We start from the raw sequence: 25500 nt of genomic DNA, 5'->3' as shown, positions 1-25500 counted from the left end.
CACCTACCAACAGGAGGCGCCGGTGGAGTCGCTTGGTCCTCCGCAGGGTGCCCATGATGCGGCGGCCCATCTTTTTGGCGTACCACACGGAGTTGAGCATGCTGCGTGTGGCTAGCGTGTGTGAGCGGGCTTGCTGCACTGACGGCGGGGGAGAGAGAGCGAGGAGGAGGAGGAGAAGCAGGAGGAGAGGAGGGGGCCGCGACTTGTCTCCCCGTGCCCCCCGCGGCGGAGGATGAACCAGCACAACGCGCGGCAGCGGCCAGGCAATTGGACGACTCGGCGGGCAGAGAGGGAGACTGCGGGGGAGACGAGCCGGTGCGGTGCGGGGGAGACGAGCCGGTGCGGGGGAGACGAGCCGGTGCGGTGCGGGGGGGACGAGCCGGTGCGGTGCGGGGGAGACGAGCCGGTGCGGGGGAGACGAGCCGGTGCGGTGCGGGGGGGACGAGCCGGTGCGGTGCGGGGGAGACGAGCCGGTGCGGGGGAGACGAGCCGGTGCGGTGCGGGGGGGACGAGCCGGTGCGGTGCGGGGGAGACGAGCCGGTGCGGTGCGGGGGAGACAAGCCGGTGCGGGGGAGACGAGCCGGTGCGATGCGGGGGAGACGAGCCGGTGCGGTGAGGGGGAGACGAGCCGGTGCGGTGCGGGGGAGACGAGCCGGTGCGGTGCGGGGGAGACGAGCCGGTGCGGTGCGGGGGAGACGAGCCGGTGCGGGGGAGACGAGCCGGTGCGGTGCGGGGGAGACGAGCCGGTGCGGGGGAGACGAGCCGGTGCGGTGCGGGGGGGACGAGCCGGTGCGGTGCGGGGGAGACGAGCCGGTGCGGTGCGGGGGAGACGAGCCGGTGCGGTGCGGGGGAGACGAGCCGGTGCGGTGCGGGGGAGACGAGCCGGTGCGGGGGAGACGAGCCGGTGCGGGGGAGACGAGCCGGTGCGGTGCGGGGGAGACGAGCCGGTGCGGTGCGGGGGAGACGAGCCGGTGCGGTGCGGGGGAGACGAGCCGGTGCGGTGCGGGGGAGACGAGCCGGTGCGGTGCGGGGGAGACGAGCCGGTGCGGTGCGGGGGAGACGAGCCGGTGCGGTGCGGGGGAGACGAGCCGGTGCGGTGCGGGGGAGACGAGCCGGTGCGGTGCGGGGGAGACGAGCCGGTGCGGTGCGGGGGAGACGAGCCGGTGCGGGGGAGACGAGCCGGTGCGGTGCGGGGGAGACGAGCCGGTGCGGGGGAGACGAGCCGGTGCGGTGCGGGGGGGACGAGCCGGTGCGGTGCGGGGGAGACGAGCCGGTGCGGTGCGGGGGAGACAAGCCGGTGCGGTGCGGGGGAGACGAGCCGGTGCGGTGCGGGGGAGACGAGCCGGTGCGGTGCAGGGGAGACGAGCCGGTGCGGTGCGGGGGAGACGAGCCGGTGCGGTGCGGGGGAGACGAGCCGGTGCGGTGCGGGGGGGACGAGCCGGTGCGGTGCGGGGGAGACGAGCTGGTGCGGTGCGGGGGAGACGAGCCGGTGCGGGGGAGACGAGCCGGTGCGGTGCGGGGGAGACGAGCCGGTGCGGGGGAGACGAGCCGGTGCGGTGCGGGGGGGACGAGCCGGTGCGGTGCGGGGGAGACGAGCCGGTGCGGTGCGGGGGAGACGAGCCGGTGCCGGGGAGACGAGCCGGTGCGGTGCGGGGGAGACGAGCCGGTGCGGTGCGGGGGAGACGAGCCGGTGCGGTGCGGGGGAGACGAGCCGGTGCGGTGCGGGGGAGACGAGCCGGTGCGGGGGAGACGAGCCGGTGCGGGGGGGACGTGCCGGTGCGGTGCGGGGGAGACGAGCCGGTGCGGTGCGGGGGAGACGAGCCGGTGCGGTGCGGGGGAGACAAGCCGGTGCGGTGCGGGGGGGACAAGCCGGTGCGGTGCGGGGGAGACGAGCCGGTGCGGTGCGGGGGAGACGAGCCGGTGCGGTGCGGGGGAGACGAGCCGGTGCGGTGCGGGGGAGACGAGCCGGTGCGGTGCGGGGGAGACGGTGCGGTGCGGTGCGGGGGAGACGGTGCGGTGCGGTGCGGGGGGGACGAGCCGGTGCGGTGCGGGGGAGACGAGCCGGTGCGGTGCGGGGGAGACGAGCTGGTGCGGTGCGGGGGAGACGGTGCGGTGCGGTGGCGGGCGGTGGGGGAACGCCGGGGTCCATTTGACTGTGGTGCGTTTCGAGGTGGCAGGGCTAAACACGCTCTCTTCTTGTGATGCTTTCAGAGGCAGGAGGAGACGGCAGGATTTAACTGTGGTGCGTTCAGATGGAGTAACTAAAGAAAACTGAATTCTGGGGAAAAGTGTTTTCATTTGCCACTCACTGAAGAAGCTGTGACAGTTCCTCTGACAGAACTGTAAGTCACTGCCTTCCATCGGTCTGGGGGAGGAGCCCGCTGCACTGACACTAGGTCTCTGAACAAGAATGGAGGTCTAAGGTAGAACTTTGGCCCATTGACACCTCCATCCACAGACCTGAACCAACATCTGGAGATCTGACATGTTGTGATTGCAAATGTCCAAGAGCCACAAGCAACAAAAAGACAAGCTGAGAAGTGAAAAGACCGACTCTCCCGCTAGCGACGTTTAAAGATCAATTATAAGTGTTGCAAGTGACAAAGCTGTCCACAATACAACAAAAACCAAAGTAGCACAAAACTATTTTACATTGCTTTAATAATGCATAGATGATGACTAGAGCGGACAAATCAAAGTGAATAAAGAGTATTGAAAAAAAAAAAAGAATAATTATTATATATATATATATATATATATATATATATATATATATATATAATTATTCTTCCATAATTTGTCACGTCACGACAACAAACTAAAATAAATTGTATTGGCATTTTTGTGTAAGAGCAACAGAAAGGGGCAGGAAAATTATAGTGTACTATATATACTTTAATACTTTTCAATGGAAAAACTTTAGGACTGCATCGCTCAAGATAACTCGCCGAACTACATCGACGCAGGATCAGCATCCATCAGGTCCTCACTAAGAACATTCCTTTCAAATGAATCAAACCTCATGACCTGTGACCTCATCCTTCAGCACACACAAAGTCTATGTCAGGGGTGGGCAAACTGTGGCCCGTTTGTCTTTATAATCCGGCCCGCCAAACATGCCAATATTTAAAAAATATTTTTTATTTTCGAAACGGCCCTCAGAGGAAAATAATTGCCCACCCCTGGTCTATGAGGACCCGTGTCTTGGGCGTCGGGGGCTCGAACACTTTGGAAAGAAATATGATATTCAAATTTCTTGATGGTGGAAAGGCTTATACACCATGTAATAGTATGTTTAGGCTTATACACCATGTAATAGTATGTTTAGGCTTATACACCATGTAATAGTGTGTTTAGGCTTATACACATGTAATAGTATGTTTAGGCTTATACACCATGTAATAGTGTGTTTAGGCTTATACACATGTAATAGTATGTTTAGACTTATACACCATGTAATAGTGTGTTTAGGCTTATACACATGTAATAGTATGTTTAGACTTATACACCATGTAATAGTGTGTTTAGGCTTATACACATGTAATAGTATGTTTAGGCTTATACACCATGTAAGTGTGTTTAGGCTTATACACATGTAATAGTATGTTTAGGCTTATACACCATGTAATAGTGTGTTTAGGCTTATACACATGTAATAGTATGTTTAGACTTATACACCATGTAATAGTGTGTTTAGGCTTATACACATGTAATAGTATGTTTAGACTTATACACCATGTAATAGTGTGTTTAGACTTATACACCATGTAATAGTGTGTTTAGACTTATACACCATGTAATAGTGTGTTTAGACTTATACACCATGTAATAGTGTGTTTAGGCTTATACACCATGTAATAGTGTGTTTAGACTTATACACCATGTAATAGTGTGTTTAGACTTATACACCATGTAATAGTGTGTTTAGACTTTTACACCATGTAATAGTGTGTTTAGACTTTTACACCATGTAATAGTGTGTTTAGGCTTATACACCATGTAATAGTGTGTTTAGACTTATACACCATGTAATAGTGTGTTTAGACTTATACACCATGTAATAGTGTGTTTAGACTTTTACACCATGTAATAGTGTGTTTAGACTTATACACCATGTAATAGTGTGTTTAGACTTATACACCATGTAATAGTGTGTTTAGGCTTATACACCATGTAATAGTGTGTTTAGACTTATACACCATGTAATAGTGTATTTAGGCTTATACACCATGTAATAGTGTGTTTAGACTTATACACCATGTAATAGTGTGTTTAGACTTATACACCATGTAATAGTGTGTTTAGGCTTATACACCATGTAATAGTGTGTTTAGGCTTATACACCATGTAATAGTGTATTTAGGCTTATACACCATGTAATAGTGTGTTTAGGGGCTTATACACCATGTAATAGTGTGTTTAGGGGCTTATACACCATGTAATAGTGTGTTTAGGGGCGTATACACCATGTAATAGTGTGTTTAGGCTTATACACCATGTAATAGTATGTTTAGACTTATACACCATGTAATAGTGTGTTTAGGCTTATACACCATGTAATAGTGTATTTAGGCTTATACACCATGTAATAGTGTGTTTAGGGGCTTATACACCATGTAATAGTGTGTTTAGGGTGCATGTACCATGAAGGTACATTAAACCATCCTTGGAGGAAAATGTAACCCCATGAGGCATATTTTGTATATTGTATTATATACAATATACAAAATGAAATATATTTGTGTATTTGCAATATCACAATTTTTTTTTTATTAAACTTCCTACTGTCCTAAAAGTAGAACACTGTGTGGTGTAAAACTAACAGGTCACATGACTCTGAACACACCCTCTGTCCCTCTGTCACACCTGGAGGTGCAGCATCAGGCTGCGTCTGTAAAAGACTTGAGACAGGGGCGGAGCTTCACCTGCAGCAGGACAACGAGCCTGGACATAAAGCCAGAGCTACAAAACATATTCATGTGTTGGAACGGCCCAGTCAAAGTCCAGACCTAAATCCAATCCAGAATCTGAAAACTGCAGTTCACAAACGCTCTCCTTCAAATCTGAATGAGCTTGAGCTGATTTGGAGACGAACGGGCAAAAACCCCAATCTGTGAGGAAAGCTGTCGAGACGAACCCTGAAAGACGGTCAGCAGCGACCGCAGAGTGTCCATGAAGTCTGGACTCGGGGAGGCGGGATTAGGGCCGGGCAATTAATCAAGAGATCGACGGCTCAAGATCGAGTCACGTGAAAAAAATCTTGATCATTTCTTTGTGTTGTCTCTTGAACCAGTGCAAACAGGCAACAGGATCTACCAAACCAGGCCACAGTGAACCAAACCAGGCCACAGTGAACCAAACCAGGCCACAGTGAACCAAACCAGGCCACAGTGAACCAAACCAGGCCACAGTGAACCAAACCAGGCCACAGTGAACCAAACCAGGCCACAGTGAACCAAACCAGGCCACAGTGAACCAAACCAGGCCACAGTGAACCAAACCAGGCCACAGTGAACCAAACCAGGCCACAGTGAACCAAACCAGGCCACAGTGAACCAAACCAGGCCACAGTGAACCAAACCAGACCACAGTGAACCAAACCAGACCACAGTGAACCAAACCAGGCCACAGTGAACCAAACCAGGCCACAGTGAACCAAACCAGACCACAGTGAACCAAACCAGACCACAGTGAACCAAACCAGGCCACAGTGAACCAAACCAGGCCACAGTGAACCAAACCAGACCACAGTGAACCAAACCAGACCACAGTGAACCAAACCAGACCACAGTGAAACTTAGGCTCTTGCATGGCATGGGGGGGTGAGGGGTTTACCTGCACAGGGGGGTACGGGTTGGAGGAGCAGGAGGGCAGTGGGCTGTCCTGTGACTGGGGGGACAAGGTGGAGGCGGGCGAGGGGGGGTCCGCTCCTGACACCGAGCCCTCGAACGGGAAGTCCAGAGCCGAGACCACCTACAGGGGGAGTACACTCACAGCTTCAGCCCGGGCCCTTCCTTCGGAGGACAGGAGCAGGCGGGAGGACAGGAGCAGGCGGGAGGACAGGAGCAGGCGGAACGACAGGAGCAGGCGGAATGACAGGAGCAGGCGGAATGACAGGAGCAGGCGGAACGACAGGACGTGCACCAGGAGGACACTGACCAGGACACATCCACCACTAACAGCACACATTTTGTATCAACACATACACATCCTTCTTGTGCAATTCTAGAGCCTTACAAGCTGGTGGTCTTACAAGTCGTGCAGTGTTAGGCAAGTATGTGTAGAGAAGGGCTAAAAAATTAGTGGAAATAGAATTAAAGCTGCAATTTCTCACTTGACGGCCATTTTTTGTGTGTCATCACTTTAAAATGTTCTTTTTCTTAGAAATTTTACCATAACTGAACAAAAAAGTCCTCTATAAAATACACAGAACTTCAGAAGGAAGTTGTGTTTCAGTGCATTGGATTTTTAACAAAAATACTATAATGAGATGATTAAAAGTATGTGTATAATCTAAAACTACTCCTTGCTTATATATATTTTAAATCTCAAAATTGGAAGCTTAATGCTGTAATCAAAGCGTGTCCTGTAGTGTGACGTTCAACAGAAATGAGGGCAGGACAATTATCGTATTGGCATCAGGTGAAAGGAAAAACATCGGACCGTTCCTAAAGCAAAGGGTTCCAGAAACTGCGCAAATATGAGTAGGATTAGTGCAAAGCTGACACACATTTACTGTTATGCTGGTGGTTATTGGATGCACAAGGCCAAAGCGAAGACCAGACCAAGACCAGACCAGACCGGGTCCGAGGACAACAGTCAAAAGCACAGACTCTGGTCCAGAGTCACACACAGGACAGACTGGACCACGGACACGGCGATGATGGAGAGATCATGTGACACAAGACAAGCTCCGCCTCCACATTCACCATGTACATGTCAGAGGTTTTGATTTGTAATATTAGAGCACGTTCATCATTCATTTAGTATGTCATGTTAGTCAGTGGCCCGGAAGTGACAAACACATTGACATTTATATCCAAACATATTCAAGAAGAAACATTTTTAAATATTTTGCGCTTTAGTTTTTTTATTTGTCAAGTTTTTTATATAAAAGGTGTTGATGTAATTTTGTTTTGCACTTCTGGGCCACCGTAGTAGATGAGACAGCTCAGCGCAGTTTGGACATATAAACACATTATAAACTTTTTAAACATTTTCTGAGTAAAATGAGATGAAAACGACATTGGCTTTGCATTTGTACTGACGAGACTACAAATGTTTAGAGTGCAGTATCTTGGCTTTCCATTTCATTAGTGACATGTATTTTAGCTTCTGACAGAAGAGAACAGCAACGTAAAGGTCTCATATTGTGCCAAATTGATTTTAGGAGCTTTTAACCTGTTAGTTGTATCTCAAAACAACCCCCAAAGTAGTTTGTTCTTTTGAGGGTGCATTTATCCCTTAAAACAGGGGGAGGGGTTTCTGAGAGCCACAGTGGAGGCCAAAGGTCACCAAGTGTTCCTGTTTCTGCCCAGATCTGATTGTACTTCCATGGTCAGTATAAGCAAGATGTATGTCACTTGTCTCCTTTTGAGAGTTTTGTACAATATGTATGTAATTTAAAAATAAAAATAATAAATTAGATCTATACAAAAGACCCCTACCAGGAGAGAGTCCAATGACACATTCATTTCTCTTACTTTTATTTTAAACACAAGAAATTGCTTGCTCAGACCATAACTGATTGGATGGAACTCTGTCATTTCCGGGTCGGAAAGTTGACTCTAGAGATGGTATTTAAGTGTGAATGTTTCACAACGCAAAAAAAGTGTTCATAAAAGGTCCTTTGTTTACTATATTTCGTGTTTCTAACCTAACAAAAACTTATGCTAAATGTGCTTTTTCTCCCATGTTCTAACTTTGTTCCCTAATCAACAATTGCATTTAGCGTCATTCATGCTCGTTTAATCCGGTTTATGAGGTCGTCTTTTGAATATCCCTTTTTTATTTACCTAAAGGGCACATATTACACATTTCTGTATTGTTATTGTCCTTTAAACTTTATACTCTTGTACTTTGTACCTCTTGTTTCAGAAAAATGTATCTATGGAAAACCACACCAGAGAATCACATGTTTGGAGGGAGTTCTGTTGGAGGGATGTGTTGTTTTGTGACCCATTGTTCACATGGAGGTGCTGGCTGTTGGGGAGGCCGTGGCAGCAGGGAGGAGGCCGTGGCAGCCCGGGGGGAGGCCGTGGCAGCCCGGGGGGAGGCCGTGGCAGCAGCCCGGGAGGAGGCCGTGGCAGCAGGGGGGGAGGAGGCGGCATCAGCCGGGAAGCAGGCCCCCCATCACGTGTTTTGTCCCGTCTTTCAGAGATATTGGACTGGAATAGACGATGCACTGCAAACTGTTTTGCCTTCACTCTCAACTGTGGAGCTGTGTATTTGGGCCTCATAAAGAAATGGGTGGGCATCGGGACAGGGCATCGGGACAGGGCATCGGGACAGGGCATCGGGACAGGGCATCGGGACAGGGCATCGGGACAGGGCATCGGGACAGGGCATCATGACAGGGCATCGGGACAGGGCATCGGGACAGGGCATCGGGACAGGGCATCGGGACAGGGCATCGGGACAGGGCATCGGGACAGGGCATCGGGACAGGGCATCGTGACAGGGCATCGTGGAGGAGGTGACATTCAGACTTGGAGGTGGACAAATTTGTCGGACTTTGGACCAAGTTGGACTTTTTATTTTAATTTAAATGCGCCGTGAATTTGTTTCTTTAGATGTTTAGTTGCTCATTTTTATTTTTTCACTCTGGTCATTCTGTTCAATGTTCCAGTGTTTATTTTTTTAATGAAACTGAAAAAATTAAAAGATGCATTTATAAAAATAAAAATAAAAAAACTTGCATGACTCATGTCTGTCACTCATCAGGATCCATCCAGGACAAAGAGGATGTAAATGTAAGAACACATTTGTAATGAAGGTGATTTAAGCACAAAAACCTCCAGATCCCAGAACTTTGACGTCACAAAACTGGAAAATGTCAAAAAGCTCGTAAAGAGGATTAATGAAACGAGCAAAGTGAATGAAGCTAAATGTAAACCAAGGTGTGTTTTTATGAGGGATCAATGTTATAGCATGGTTTAAAGCAGGGCTGTCGAAACTAGGGCCCCGGGGCCATATGCAGCCCTCTGGCTTACAAATGAAATGGCCGAAATTACAACTATCGGTAGTAGTACTTTTTTCACAGTAAATGCACAAACCTTTGGTGTAAACAGACCAAAAGTAGCAATAACATGCAAATAAATTATATTTTTTAAACTTACAATGTGATTTCTGTCTCTCACAGAGGGAATGCATCTACTATGAAAATGTTAAACTCCTCCATAATTTCTAATACTTCACATACCTTTTTAATAAAAAGTCTATTTTCCTTTAACACTTTTAAAAACCTTTTAGATGATCTCACCATAGAGTTTACTTAAAAATGCCTGAACTACTATTACATGAAGATGCACATGTTTTTGTTTGTATGGTGGTTTTAATGTCATTTTATCTGACAATTACATTTAGTATTTCAGGTCACCTATTCTACTGGAGTTATAAAACATTAAAATTAACTTAACGTTCACTGAAGACACATTTTGCCAATCTCATAGAAAACATTCATGGGTCAAAGCACAAAACTGTCCCGTCCTTTTGAGTGTGAGTGAAGCGAGTACCTTGATGGGGGAGATGTGTGCGTGGGACACATATCCGTGCACGCTCTCCACTTGGGACAGGCTCTTCTGGGACACTTGGACCAGCTCCAGACTGTCCTCTGGGAGGGGAGGGGGGCTGTGGTCCTGCGCCGTGTCCTCATCCTGCTGACCGTACTTCTGCACAACAAACAACAGCAAAGTGTCAATGACGTTTTTAAATCCATTTCACCCCTTGACACCGGAATCATTTTCCCAATAACCATCATTCCATCCATTTTCTACCGCTTGTTCCCTTTCGGGGTCGCGGGTGACTGGAGCCTATCCCAGTGACTTTGGGCCTTAGGCGGGGTACATCCTGGACAGTGGCCAACTCGTCGCAGGGTCAACACAGAGACATTACAGACATTACATTCACTCTCACACATTCATTCACTAGGGCCAATTTAGAGTCACCAATTCTCCCTCACACATGCATGTGTTTGGACGGTGGGAGGAGCCAGAGAGAACCCACGGTAACACAGGGAGAACATGTAGACTCCACCCAGAGAGACCATGTGATGTTGGTCTGGTCCGGGAATCGAACGCCTTTGCCACCGTGCACCCCGTGCATTTTCCCAATATATAAAACTAATTTTGAAAGCAAATGTTTTTACTTTAAAACAAAGGAAGAGTTGACTTAATTTTTGATAGTGCTTCAATTAAGAACACTTTTGAGTCTTAAACACAATAGAAAACAGGAAACTGCAAGGAAACAAACTTTTCACTGATTTGCTACATGTTTATCTTTAGTGTCCAGAATGAACAAAGTCCAAATCAATCAAAAACAAAACCAGATCCCGCCCAAGCCAGGACTAAACCAGGTCCAAACCAGGTCCAAACCAGATCCAAGCAAGGTCTAAAACAGGTCTAAACCAGGTCCAAACCAGATCCAAACCAGGTCCAAACCAGGTCCAAACCAGGTCCAAACCAGGTCCAAACCAGGTCCAAACCAGATCCAAGCAAGGTCTAAAACAGGTCTAAACCAGGTCCAAACCAGATCCAAACCAGGTCCAAACCAGGTCCAAACCAGGTCCAAACCAGGTCCCCACCAGGACTAAACCAGGTCCAAACCAGGTCCAAACCAGATCCAAGCAAGGTCTAAAACAGGTCTAAACCAGGTCCAAACCAGATCCAAACCAGGTCCAAACCAGGTCCAAACCAGGTCCAAACCAGGTCCCCACCAGGACTAAACCAGGTCCAAACCAGGTCCAAACCAGGTCCAAACCAGGTCCAAACCAGATCCAAACCAGGTCCCCACCAGGACTAAACCAGGTCCAAACCAGGTCCAAACCAGGTCCAAACCAGGTCCAAACCAGGTCCAAACCAGGTCCAAACCAGATCCAAACCAGATCCAAACCAGGTCCAAACCAGGTCCAAACCAGGTCCCCACCAGGACTAAACCAGGTCCAAACCAGGTCCAAACCAGATCCAAACCAGGTCCAAACCAGGTCCAAACCAGATCCAAACCAGATCCAAACCAGATCCAAACCAGGTCCAAACCAGGTCCCCACCAGGACTAAACCAGGTCCAAACCAGGTCCAAACCAGATCCAAACCAGGTCCAAACCAGGTCCAAACCAGGTACAGACTAGGTCCAAACCAGATCCAAACCAGGTCTAAACCAGGTCCAAACCAGATCCAAACCAGGTCTAAACCAGGTCCAAACCAGGTACAGACTAGGTCCAAACCAGATCCAAACCAGGTCTAAACCAGGTCCAAACCAGGTCCACACCAGGACTAAACCAGGTCCACACCAGGTCCAAACCAGATCCAAACCAGGTCTAAACCAGGTCCAAACCAGGACTAAACCAGGTCCAAACCAGGTCTAAACCAGGTCCAAACCAGATCCAAACCAGATCCAAACCAGGTCTAAACCAGGTCCAAACCAGGACTAAACCAGGTCCAAACCAGGTCTAAACCAGGTCCAAACCAGATCCAAACCAGATCCAAACCAGGTCTAAAACAGGTACAAACTAGGTCCAACCCAGATCCAAACCGGGTCTAAAACAGGTCTAAACCAGGTCCAACCCAGGTCTAAAACAGGTCTAAACCAGGTCCAAACCAGATCCAAACCAGGTCTAAACTAGGTCCAAACCAGATCCAAACCAGGTCTAAACCAGGTCCAAACCAGGTCTAAAACAGGTACAGACTAGGTCCAAACCAGATCCAAACCAGGTCTAAACCAGGACTAAACCAGGTTCAAACCAGATCCAAACCAGGTCTAAACCAGAACTAAACCAGGACTAAACCAGGTTCAAACCAGATCCAAACCAGGTCTAAACCAGGTCCAAACCAGATCCAGACCATGTCTAAAATAGGTACAAACTAGGTCCAAACCAGATCCAAACCAGGACTAAACCAGATCCAAACCAGGTCTATACGATTATAAAGCCTAGCTGACACACAAACAAATAACTGTACTTAGAACAAAACACTGAGCAAAAGGACTGAACCTGCATTAAATCAGCTCAAAATTATAGAAAATATTTTATTTAATTTGAAATAATTTTCTGTATATTAAAAAAGGCCGTGGCTGGAGAGCCGCGGCGCGGTCAAATTGCCAGTTTCCCTTATAGCCTCATGGCTAACCCTAACCCTAACCTTAACCCTAACCTTAACCCCAACCTTAACCCTAAAGGTGGAATGGACCATTTTTTTCTGCAAATTTTTTGTCATATTTCCTCGTGGCGTGGACTGCCGATTAGTCCTGCCACGTATCAATCATAAAACGCACCTATCGTTCACCTGCAGCCGCGTGTGGCTCGTCCCCACGTTTCCGCGTGCCTAAGCGCATGGATCTAGCATAATATAGTTCCCTCAGTGTACGGGACAAAATGAAGACGAGAAAGACAGTTCGAGCTGACGCAGAAATCTACGGGAGATGCGATGCGATGCGATTCATCGCGCTAATAAACAAATGCACGTGTGTGTTGTATCAGTCCACACGGGGGAGTGGCATGCCTGCGTTCTCAAATCGCCGGAAAATCGTCCATTGCGCCTTTAACCCTAACCTTAACAAGGCGCAGTCTAAAACGGTCAAATAGTGGCGCAGTTTTGGCCGCGCGCCGCGGCTCTGCAGACATTCCCATTAAAAAAACTCCATTAACTTTGCATTATCTTGGAGGCTGCATACATTTATTTTGACACGGCTGGGCATGCGTGGTTGAAATGCCGGTGTGTGTTTAGCGAGTTCTTTCAGTGACAGCACAAAATGAAGACAGAAAGACTGTGTTCGAGCTCAGAAGAGACAGAAATCTGCAGGGACGAGAGATGCAATCAGTCGCGCTAATAAACAAACACACGTGTAGCAGCGGGTGTGTTGCACGGGGGTGAGTGTGCGCATGCGCTCGAGTTCTCAAATCGGCAAAAAATCCTCCATTATTCCTTTAACTAAACATCAATACAAATTCAAGGAAGATTTAAATTTAAATTAAAGTCCCACTGAGTCTAATTTCAAAGAAAAACGCAAAAATCGTATAGTAAACAAGGACGGATATGCTAGTGAGTGGTATAAAAAATTAGAACTCAGATCTAATTTTGAGTGAAGATTCCGTGAAAAAATATTGAAAGATGGCTCCTCGCTCAACATGATGCCGATGGGAGCCCAACATCAAAAAAGTCAAAATATGAAGCTCACTCCAAAAAATTGTTCATGTAAAAAATGATATTATGACCTCTGCCCTAAATCATACACTAAGTCCGCCATATTGGATCAAACACGGCGCATACTTTTGGCATTTCCTCTGTTTTCATTGAAAACACTTCAAATTTGGCCACAAGACACAAAACCCATGAGCAACGAAATTAATTTGAAGCCGATATGCCGCGGGTATCGTCGTCATGGACAAAATTGCAATTTTTGAAAGAAAAAAGAAATCTACATTTCTTGAAAAAGCGTTTTTGAAGATTTCCACGCTGAACGCAATAATATGCAAATGTAGTGGCTTGCTAATAAAATGGCTCTGTAGCGCACTCTGCAAATTTGATTTTTAAAAATTAATAAAAAGACAATTTATTTGTTGTAGACAACAAAAATTTATAACGGGTTTTAATTTGTGACCGGGCAGAGTGTGACAAAATTACGTGAAGAAATGGCAGAAAAAAGACTTTATTATTATTCCCCAATTTTGACCCCCTGAATATTAATGAAAACTAAAACGATTGACCAAAAATTAAGGATTGGTGAAAAATTTGTGTTTAGTGACGTCTAAAAAAATTATGACAAAATGACTCGTTTGCACAACCTCAAATCTCAAAATACATTACGGCAATTTCATTGTAGACTTATGAAACTTTGTACAAACATACCTCATGTCAGGACAAGTAAATGATTAAAGTAGTATGACCCCACCCTAAACACAGGGGGTCTGTCATTGTGGGCAGAACCCAGTGTTTTCAACATTTTACACCTCGTACTTTACTTTATTTTTTTCCACCTTGGATTTTCAGTCAAAAGGCTTGAAAATGTGTCACAATGAACTACACCCATGTGCGAGTACAATTCCAAACATGGGCGTGGCGAGCTCATTAAAATGGGCAATAGAATTACCCGTTACAAAGTAATTTTCCTTTTACTGGAAAATGCAATATATCACATTTTCAAATCATCGCTGTCCAAACCTGCATATTATTCACTCTAACCATTGTACACAGTCATCTTAAAGATGTTGGAATTGTGAGTTGATGTTGGAATTGTGTCCATGGGTGTCTTGAAGGGCAGCAGAAAAAAATGTATTCAATTTTGTTCCATTGGTAAATTTTGCGCCATGTTTTTTCTTCTACATCTAATTGCAAAAGATTGTTTTGCTCTTCATATACATTCACTGTGCATATCTAATATCTAATCCCGTCCTGGAGCACCTTTTTGAGAAAAGGGAACAATTTGAATGACTAAACTAATCCAAGAATCCTGTGCATTTTCAAACACATTTGTAGAGGTTGAAACTACAAGTTTAGCAGATTTGGTGAGCCAGGTTTCCACAGCGATTAGATCCCATGAGCTTTAGCATGCGTTTGGGTGAGTGGGTGAGTGCAGCTCTGTGGAGATGCCTCGCCTCCGTCTGGAAGCTGCCTGTAGCAGCTATAAATAGACAATTGAGTGGGGGATCCGTCCAGCAGAACGCTCCGAGGACGAGGAGGACGATGCATGAATCAAGAGGAAGAGCTCGGCAGCCGGCCAAGCCACGCCCATCTGGGTCAGAGGCAGAGTGTGATGACCATGAGCCGAACAACCAGCACTGGTTCTTTAAAAACTCACCTCTTTTAGAGTTCATAGATCAAATCAAGTGATTTTGACCCAGGTTACAATATTTAATACATTTAAATTAAGACAGGTTTGGATTTAGCAGAACTACATGGATCCAAAAGTATCCATGGACTAACTCTGGTTGGTGTTCAGAGGAGTAAAGAGTTAAATGAGGTTTGAATGTTGATTTTTATCCACTTTTTCTTTTTAAAAACAAAAATGGATTTCAGTGCCACTTGGTGGTGGACAGTCCGCATGACGGCCGTGTGCATTCGGCCTCAGCGTCGCAAGTTTAAATCCAGCTTCAGCCATTTATTTCCTGAAGATAAATGTAATTTTGAGCTTCAAGTTACTTTTTAATTACTATTAGTAAAAGTCATACATGAAAATAATTACAAGCGGCCATCTATGTTTGTGTGTATTCATTGTGTAAAGAATGGGGAGGGGTCTCCATCCTACTCTTGTTCTTAATGTGGAATGTATTTACTGTACAAATTCAGACTTTAAGCCGCTACTTTTTTCCCCACGCTTTGAACTCTCCGGCCACCGGGGGGCCCTCTAGCAGGGGAGCACACATGTTTCAAAACGCTAGACTCATATTCACTGAGAAATTAGTTTTATGGAGAAGTGAATCTAGATATACAGGTCTGCAGTTTAGAACCTGCCACATTGAGATTAAATGAGGGTTCAGTCGAGAGTTGTGATGCAGTTATTACAATCTAACTCATATTCATTTAGAAATTAGTCTAATTAGTATTGCAGCGCAGCGGAGCTCGGGTGCGAGACCCCCGGATCACGAGACCCCCGGATCACGAGACCCCCGGATCACGAGACCCCCGGATCACGAGACCCCCGGATCACGAGACCCCCGGATCACGAGACCCCCTGATCACGAGACCCCCGGATCACGAGACCCCCGGATCACGAGACCCCCGGATCACGAGACCCCGTGATCACGAGACCCCCTGATCACGAGACCCCCGGATCACGAGACCCCGTGATCACGAGACCCCCGGATCACGAGACCCCCGGATCACGAGACCCCCTGATCACGAGACCCCCTGATCACGAGACCCCCGGATCACGAGACCCCCGGATCACGAGACCCCCGGATCACGAGACCCCCGGATCACGAGACCCCCTGATCACGAGACCCCCGGATCACGAGACCCCCGGATCACGAGACCCCCGGATCACGAGACCCCCGGATCACGAGACCCCCTGATCACGAGACCCCGTGATCACGAGACCCCCTGATCACGAGACCCCCGGATCACGAGACCCCGTGATCACGAGACCCCCGGATCACGAGACCCCCGGATCACGAGACCCCCTGATCACGAGACCCCCGGATCACGAGACCCCCGGATCACGAGACCCCCGGATCACGAGACCCCCGGATCACTACCGCATTTATTTATGTGTAAATATCTCCTGTTAAAACGGGGGCACCTGCAGTTTATCGTCAGGTACGGCCCGTATATGGATAAGTTCTCATTTTTTTTCGTAAATATTGTGTGTGCAGCTTTTATTCAGGAGCGCTGTACGGCTCGAGAAGTACGGTACTTACTGTACTTACTGTACATTCTCATAGAAGAACAAATAAACTGAAATGAAATAATCCGAACAAAATTCTGGAAAAAATAATTCAATGAAAACTGATTCACAGATTCAGAATGACTCTTGGGTCGAAGAGTCCAGATGACTGTTGGGTAACTTTGTCAAAAAGTTTCTTATGAACCGACTGGTGTTTTAATCCTCCCTTTACAGTTGGGGCTGCATTGTGTCACATGATGATGCAGGGACCAGACTTTAAATCGGGACGAGGGGGCATATCAACTATCTCACACCTGGGTTAGGGTTCTGAATAAGTCAGACAGCATCTGATTTAAATGTGTTTAAATCAGCTGAGCAGACATTTCACAGCAACGCCTATGACATTTCTGAGGAAGGAAGGAAAGTGCAGCCCCAACATTTAAATTACCAAACATTATACATTTTTATGGTTTACTGTGGAATGTTAGAGCCAAAAGAGCTACATTTCCATGGTTTCTCCAGGCCAAGTACAGTGCAATAAGAATGCATGCTTCGCAAAAATGCCCACAATGAAAAAATAATTATATTTGTTTTGGGGGCCAAATAAAAGTTATTGAGATCATTTAAAAGAGTACGACTTTTATAGGGACCCAGACACTGCTCTGTGCAAACACACACACAACCAAAACTGGACCAAGAACTGACAAACACTCTTCCAGCTCCTCACCCCCTCCTCACCCCTCATCACCCCTCCTCACCCCCTCCTCACCCCCTCCTCACCCACCTTACATCCGAACATGAGGGAGATGGTGCTGTTGGTGCAGGCCACTTTGCAGTGACAGAGCATCGGGCACATACATGTTAGCGGTCGCGGGCTGGGGTTTAGCTGCTGCTGCTTCTGGGGGCTCTTTTTGGGGGGGTTGCTTTTGGACGAGCGCCTCCTCCTGCCCCCTCCTGCCCCTCCAGCTCCCCCCTCTTCCTCCTCCGCCGCCCCCTCTCTGCCTCCTCCTCTCACCATCCGCCCTCATTCCCGGACGTGCTCCATTCCAGCGTTAAAAAAACCTCGGCGGTGCGTCCCCCACTCTTGCAGTCCCGCTGGTTAACTCACGCTTTCGGCTCGTCCACTGGAATCTTTAAAAGCTGCCCTCCTCCTCCTCCTCCTCCGCTACTAGACATTTATTTATAGGCCACCACCTCCTCTCCAAGAGCTCCACCTCTTGTTAAAGCTCTTCCGGTTTGTTTAGCTCGTCTGAGTCCCTGGCTCTGGTTAACCGTGAGGCTGCGGCTGTGTGTGGGTGGTTGGGTGCATATGGGTGGGTTAGGGTTGTGAGATAGCGATCCCCTGGGAGATCACAGAGAGGGAAAGGGGGTGGGGGGCTTTGTCATGAGACATGTCACACATGAGATGCGCTCCAAATGTGTCTGAAGGTGAAGTAGTGAGATATAGCAGTTCAGAAACTCTAAATGGATGTACACTTGGTCTTGTTAATACTGTAGAATCATACAGGGGTCGGCTTGGATTTTTCAAAACAATAACCTGATCATATTTTTGAAAAGCATCAGAAATGTGCTAAAATGTGCTTTTTGATTGAGGTTCAAGTATTGAAATTAAAGACAAAATATCACCATATCTCCGGCCATCAAACTACGGCCCGCGGGCCACATCCGGCCCGCAGCGCCAAGCTTGTCCAAGTAATATTTATAAAAAAAAATAATAATAACAAAAAGAATCTTTCTTTTTTGCCCTCAGGCATCTGTCTGCACTTGTATCCTTAATAAATATGACGTGACATGAATTAGATAATAGATTCAATAGCTTATATTTGACAGAAAAGTGATATTTTATTTTATATTTTTGGATTTTTTTTTCCTCACACCAATGATCGGGGGCCGGCTCTCCGCTACTTGCCTGGATTCGAATATGGCCCTCCGAGGAAAATAATTGCCCACCCCTGATTTACACCAATCTATTTTACAATTTACTGATCAAATGGCACAGCCCATCTCCCTGAGCGGAGGGTCAGGTTTGGGCTAGGCTTAACGTCCAGCCCCCCTGTCGACAGGGGCAGAGTCACACTGTCCCTTATACCTACACGCACTGCCCCTCATGCCCAGTGGTCCTCCAGAATCCCCAATAAGGGTTCTTGGGATTATTATTTTGTTACTCCTCCCACTTTTAGGAAGTGACAAATGTTTTATGATGATCTATAATTTGAAAGATATGTGCTTTTCTGCCCTTTACATATATTGCCCAGTTTCTGTTTGTACCAGAATTGCATATCATCTTTGGTTTCAGATCCAGTTTGAGGGACAGCGACTGCGCGAAGACAGCTCCCTCTACTGGACTCCAACTCCAAGTGCAGGATACATTGTTGCAGGACACATGGATCAAAACTGACCTGTCCCACTTCCCCTGTCCACTCCAACAATAATGGAATGTGAGTCCAAGTTTTATTTTTACATTTATTTTTAAGTTCCAACTTCCAACTTAAACATTTTTGTATCAAAATGTAGGGCCACAATACCATGTATAAGCTGAAATCATGACTTTTAGAGACATTAGCAGACTTAATAAAGCAGGTAATTTATGTGCACATCAAAGTAACAATTAATTCAACTTTATATAAAGTTCTGTTTTGTCAATATAGTTAAAACAACAACTGTAAGTGAGTGAATGAGTTTGTCTCTGCCTATGTCTCTGTGTTAACCCTGAGACGAGCTGGCCCCTGTCCAGGGTGTGCCCCGCCTAAGGCCCAAAGTCAATGGGATAAGCTCCAGTCACCCGCGACCCTAAATGGGAACAAGCAGTAAGATGATGGATGAATGGAAGTTAATATTTAAAACTGACTGGTAACAGGCACTTGCTTGACATCCCAATGACTGAGATTGATCTTTTTATAATTTATTATTTATTTATTTATTTCATTTAAAATATTTTGGTCCATAGGCTTTATTAGAAAGGACAGCTTTAGTATGAAATGGGGATGAGAGAGAAGGGACGACATGCAGTATATTGTCCAACCATCTAATATTTCACTATGAAACATGCTGTTTTAACGGCTGATCCTCAACACGGCGCATACTTCACTTGAATGATTCTCTCAAAGATGCGGGATTGCACCAACAACTTTACCAAGACAAGTTTTGCATTTCGGATAAAATCAGCTTTTACGAAATCCAAGAAGACCAAAGAATAAACAAAGAATAAACAAACTTGTCCCACCGCCGACCGTTTGGTTTATGGGGGATGCAACTCTACAAGTGTCGTTCCCTCTGCTTTCTTCAGTCTTTCAGAGGCGAGCAGACACACTGGGCTCCGATACACACACCCTTTGATACCCTTCGATACCCTTCGACTTATTACTTATTAAAAAAAAAAAAAAAAAAAAAAAAAAAAAAAAAAATCACTCATCGTCGATGTAATCAATACAGTATCAATATCGTGGTCTACTGTATCACCATATACCAATATTTTTACATTTGGTTACACCCCCAATATAATTACGATTAACCTAATATAGCCTTAAAGATTTGTGTTATTGAAAAAACAAACTACAAAAATCTTGACATCCTTATTCCCCAGTATCGTCGCCCCAAACCCATCTACTGGTATGTCACATGATAAGAGTCAGCAGAACCATCTCCAACAGAACCACCGCCACCAGAACCATCTCCCCACACAACCATCTCCAGTAGAACCATCTCCAAAAGAACCACCTCCACCAGAACCATCTCCAGTAGAACCATCTCAATTAGAACCATCTCCAACAGAACCATTTTCCCACACAACCATCTCCAGTGGAACCAACTTCAGTAGAACCATCTCCAGTGGAACCAACTTCAGTAGAACCATCTCCAGTAGAACCATATCCACCTCTAACAGAAGCACTAGTTCAGGTTAACACGGTTTGGACTTACTGGTCATCTGGACAAGGATTGTTGAGCAGAAGGTCACAGGGCAAACAACTTCCAGGTGAAACAAGTTTGAAAACTTAGATTTTTTTTTTTGTGTTTTCTATGATTGATGTTGACCAAAACCTGAACTGGTTCTCTGCTGAGGGAGGATGCAAGAACTGAGGACTTCCTTTAGTGATTAATGGTCCAAAAAAGGCCTCTATAGACCTTTTAAAAGTTTGTAAGCAAATATTATAGTCTCAATTTCAAAATGGAAACAAACATAATGTAATTTTAATGGAGGAACAGGGATTAGCCTCAGAATATCACTGTAATATTGCAAAATCAGATGATTTTTTTCAAAGTAAAATAGATACATTGCAGTGACATCAGAGCCTGGTTCAAATATTTATCATTGGATTAAAACAAATGTTTCCTGAGGCATAAAAGTGTGTTTACTTTTTCTCTACAGATATATTACATGATTAACCACAAAAGTGATCCTCAAATACAATACTGACATTTCTGCCTTTGATGTTCAAACTTTTTTCAATCATTAGCTTTTGGATCTGATGTCAGTGAATCTCGTTTTATGGTCGTCTTAATTTTGCCTTCAGCTCCATTCTGGATTTGTGAACATTCTGATGACCACACAGTATGGAGCCCGTAGTTGATGTTATAATGCAGGTTTATGACACACAGCATGAGAAATGATCACGACTCAACTGCAGCCTCTGAGGCGTACATTGGGTAACCAACCCTGTCCCAGTGAAATGGGACGGTGTTCAGAGCCGAGAGTCACCAAAAGGACAGAAGCAAATGGCTGCAGCAGAACCCTGACATGTGGCAGTGTGGCACGCTCTGAAGTGGCTTTAAAGGTGCACTATGGTCTATGATCTGGTTGTCTCCATGGAAGTGTTACTGCTTTGTTTAGAATGTTCCACTCAGTTGTGTCAAAATGAAGAACGCAATGATGATTTGTCTCAGTATCGGTATCGACTTCACTGCATCGAGTAATATCGGTCTCAGCCGAAAGCCCCGATGTCGGTCTGATGATGTTACGCTTAAGTATTGAAAGAGAGAACGCCGCCATTCCACCCGCCATTCCACCCGCCATTCCACCGCAGAAACAGGAGGAAAACAACAGCTACTTTCTGTGTCTTAACCCGCGCCGGCCCGCCCGTCTTATACCCGCGCCCCGGCCCGCCCGCCCGTCTTATACCCGCGCCCCGGCCCGCCCGCCCGTCTTATACCCGCGCCCCGGCCCGCCCGCCCGTCTTATACCCGCGCCCCGGCCCGCCCGCCCGTCTTATACCCGCGCCTCGGCCCGCCCGTCTTAAACCCGCGCCCCGGCCCGCCCGCCCGTCTTAAACCCGCGCCCCGGCCCGCCCGTCTTAAACCCGCGCCCCGGCCCGCCCGTCTTAAACCCGCGCCCCGCCCGGTCTTAAGCCGCGCCCCGCCCGGTCTTAAGCCGCGCCCGCCCGGTCTTAAGCCGCGCCCGCCCGGTCTTAAGCCCGCCCGCCCGTCTTATACCCGCACCCCGGCCCGCCCGCCCGTCTTATACCCGCGCCCCGGCCCGCCCGCCCGTCTTATACCCGCGCCTCGGCCCGCCCGTCTTAAACCCGCGCCCCGGCCCGCCCGCCCGTCTTAAACCCGCGCCCCGGCCCGCCCGTCTTAAACCCGCGCCCCGGCCCGCCCGTCTTAAACCCGCGCCCCGCCCGGTCTTAAGCCGCGCCCCGCCCGGTCTTAAGCCGCGCCCGCCCGGTCTTAAGCCGCGCCCGCCCGGTCTTAAGCCGCGCCCGCCCGGTCTTAAGCCGCGCCCGCCCGGTCTTAGGCCGCGCCCGCCCGGTCCGCCCGGTCTTAGGCCGCGCCCGCCCGGCCCGCCCGGTCTTAGGCCGCGCCCGCCCGGCCCGCCCGGTCTTAGGCCGCGCCCGCCCGGCCCGCCCGGTCTTAGGCCGCGCCCGCCCGGCCCGCCCGGTCTTAGGCCGCGCCCGCCCGGTCTTAGACCGCGCCCGCCCGGTCTTAGGCCGCGCCCGCCCGGTCTTAGGCCGCGCCCGCCCGGTCTTAGGCCGCGCCCGCCCGGTCTTAGGCCGCGCCCGCCCGGTCTTAGGCCGCGCCTGCAATAGTCGACACCCATGATCCATAAGTATCACAAGTATCGGTTGATACAATAATCAAAATTGCAACAACCTATATTTATCGCAATAACAAGGTCTTCCATCCGACAGAAATGCACCGTTTTTAAATCTAAAAATGTTATTATTTTCTTCAAGTTTTTAAATAGATTTAGTCTCGTTTTTGTCAATGTTGAGGGGGTTTTTCTGACTAGTTTTTTAAAGCGTGCACGTTTTAGTTTCAATAAAACTGGAATGATTGTGACAAAAAGTAAAATATCGGAATAACTCTTAAGTCCTCCTACTCACAGAAATGTACCGTTTTTAAAATGAAAATCGTGATTTTATTCACGATTTTCTTTTCAGTCTAAATTAGCCGTAAGTCCTGTTTTTTTCACTGTAAAGTTATGTATTTTGTTTTAATATAATTTTGTTTTATAGTGTCAATAAGCATATTAAAACAGTTAACAAAAAAAATATCTTTATAGTACTTAACCGCGACATCAAATTTCAGATTTTCATCAATGCAACACTTTCTTTGTAAATACTCTTTATCTAGAATCCTTCAGTCACTATATTTAGACCTTTATTTGGTTGATAAGGAAATTCTCAAGTCTCAAGGTACAATAGAAATAAATTGACTAGTTGACTAATTGTAAAAAAATAATCACTGACCACTAAAATAATAGCTAGTTGCAGCCCTATATTTGTGGACATACAGTAGCCATGGAGACAAGCAGGTGCTGCGCTTTAAAGATGGCATCTCTTGGTTGCTTCACTCATTAGAGATGGAGCTAAATGAAGGTGATTTGAAGAAGTTGGTGGTAATGCAGGATTACTGCAACCAAACATTTGATAAGAGAACATTATTGTGCAGCTGAAGGCTTTAGATATAAATGAATATAGAACATTGTAAGACCACTTCAGAGCGAGCCAATATCAGACGACAGTCCAGAACAGAGCCACATGTGAGGGTGCGATTGGTCCCCTGCATAACAAGCCCCGCCCTCTCTCCACATGACTGATGGGACATGCTCAGTACTCACCAGCGTGCGCAGGATCTCGTGTAGGAGCGAACAGTTCTGTGAGCGCCGGCGTTTGAGACAGGGGAGAACACGGTCAAGCCACACACTTATCAGATTATTCATTCACTCCAAACTCTGGTAGTAATGTACGCAGCCACAGCTGCCCTGGGGCAGGCAGACAGAGGTACAGTAAGGCTGTAAATCTGCCCCAAAGCCCTCGTCCAACCACCACCAACAACTCAGATGTTCATACAAAGCTAAACTGGTCTGAGTTGGATCTGACCTGCTGTCCTTCAGGTGGTGGACTTACCACAACCACTGGTGCCCCTAAAAACATGAGCATCACTCGCATGGTCTTCTGCACATTCATTTGCACCTTCAAATTTGGCTCCATTCATTAATAATCACATGGCAGTGGCCCTCAACACCAGTTTTCTTGGCTCTGAAGGTTTCTTGGTGACTTTGGAATATTATCCTGAGAAGTACTTTTGACTGGTTTGAAATGGTCTACCATTATAACTTAAAAACCATCCATTCATCCATTTTCTACCGCTTGTTCCCTTTTGGGGTCGCGGGTGACTGGAGCCTATCCCAGTGACTTCGGGCCTTAGGCGACTATAAATTAAAAACACTTTTTTTAATTTGGTTGTTTTTCTTACTAAAAAGGTAAACCTGCATCCTTACTGTGTTTCACATCGCCACAAACCTGACTCGTACTTGATCTGGAGGAGCCACCTCCTGCTCGTTTCCCACAACATGGCATAAAACATATCCATCTCCATGGAGAATGTTCTGACGTAGAGATGTCTAGAGTATTAGGTTAATCGGGAATAGTGATTATTCAGGTCACAATATAATAAGAATGATAGAATAATAATCGTGACATTTTTAGAAGTTTTTTTTTTGTTCAATACAAAGCCCAAAAACCGACCTACATGTAAAAAACGTTTTTAGATCTGATTGTTTTTGTCACATTTAAATTCATCTTTATTTCGTCTTTCAGTGAGTTTAATTTTGTAAAGCTGCTCACAAACATGAGGAATAGTAACACGTTAGTCCACAGGAATGAAGGAACATTTTCACTTTTTCGTCACAATCTCAAATTGTGATGTTTTTTTCTCACAATAATTGTAACACAAAAATGTAATATTGTGATATCCCTATTCTGAAAAAATACCGGTATCTTAACTTTCTATTTCCATGGACTCAGTGACGTGCCCCCTCCAGACCCTTTACACAGAGTTGCTTTCCTCTCCTTGAACCGACACCTTAACGTGGTGGAGGGGTTTGAGTGCCCGAATGATCCCGGGAGCTATGTTGTCGGGGGCTTCATGCCCCTGGTAGGGTCTCCCAAGGCAAACAGGTCCTAGGTGACGGGTCAGACAAAGATCGGTTCAGAAGCCTCTTATGACGACGACACGAACAAGGCCGTTTACGTCGCCCGGATCGGCGTCACCGGGGCCCCATCCTGGAGCCAGGCCTGGGATGGGTGCTCCATGGCGAGCGCCTGGTGGCCGGGTCTTACCCCACGGGGCCCGGCCGGGCACAGCCCGAAAGAGCGACGTGGGGCCGCCCTCCCTTGGGCCCACCACCCGCAGGAGGATCCATAAGGGGCCGGTGCAGAGAGATCTGGGCGGCAGTCGACGGCAGGGGCCTCGGCGACCAGATCTCCAGACACAGAGACTAACTCTGGGGACATGGAATGTCACCTCGCTGGGGGGGAAAGAGCCTGAGCTTGTGCGGGAGGTTGAGCGATACCGACTAGATATAGTCGGCCTCACCTCCACGCACAGTTTGGGCTCTGGAACCCATCTCCTCGAGAGGGGCTGGACGCTCCACTTCTCTGGTGTTGCCCGCGGGGAGAGGCGGCGGGCTGGTGTGGGCTTGCTGATAGCCCCTCAGCTCAGCCGCCACGTGTTGGAGTTTACCCCGGTG

General features: G+C 47.5%; 1 protein-coding gene across 1 annotated transcript in view; it reads right to left on the bottom strand.

Annotated features, from left to right (window-relative positions):
* dlg1b (discs large MAGUK scaffold protein 1b) overlaps positions 1-25500 on the bottom strand; it is a 103564-nt gene that overhangs the window by 57480 nt on the left and 20584 nt on the right. Inside the window, 2 exon segments of the mRNA XM_072441920.1 lie at positions 5836-5973; positions 9735-9890. Coding sequence (XP_072298021.1) covers positions 5836-5973; positions 9735-9890 — 294 coding nt within the window.

The sequence above is a fragment of the Eucyclogobius newberryi genome, unplaced genomic scaffold (genome assembly GCF_026437365.1).
Source record: "Eucyclogobius newberryi isolate DKJ021-1_F unplaced genomic scaffold, fEucNew1.0.hap1 SCAF_12, whole genome shotgun sequence".
Classification (NCBI taxonomy): Eukaryota; Metazoa; Chordata; class Actinopteri; order Gobiiformes; family Gobiidae; genus Eucyclogobius; species Eucyclogobius newberryi.
Note: the sequence above shows the minus strand (reverse complement) of the source record. Positions and strands in the feature narration are given on the sequence as shown.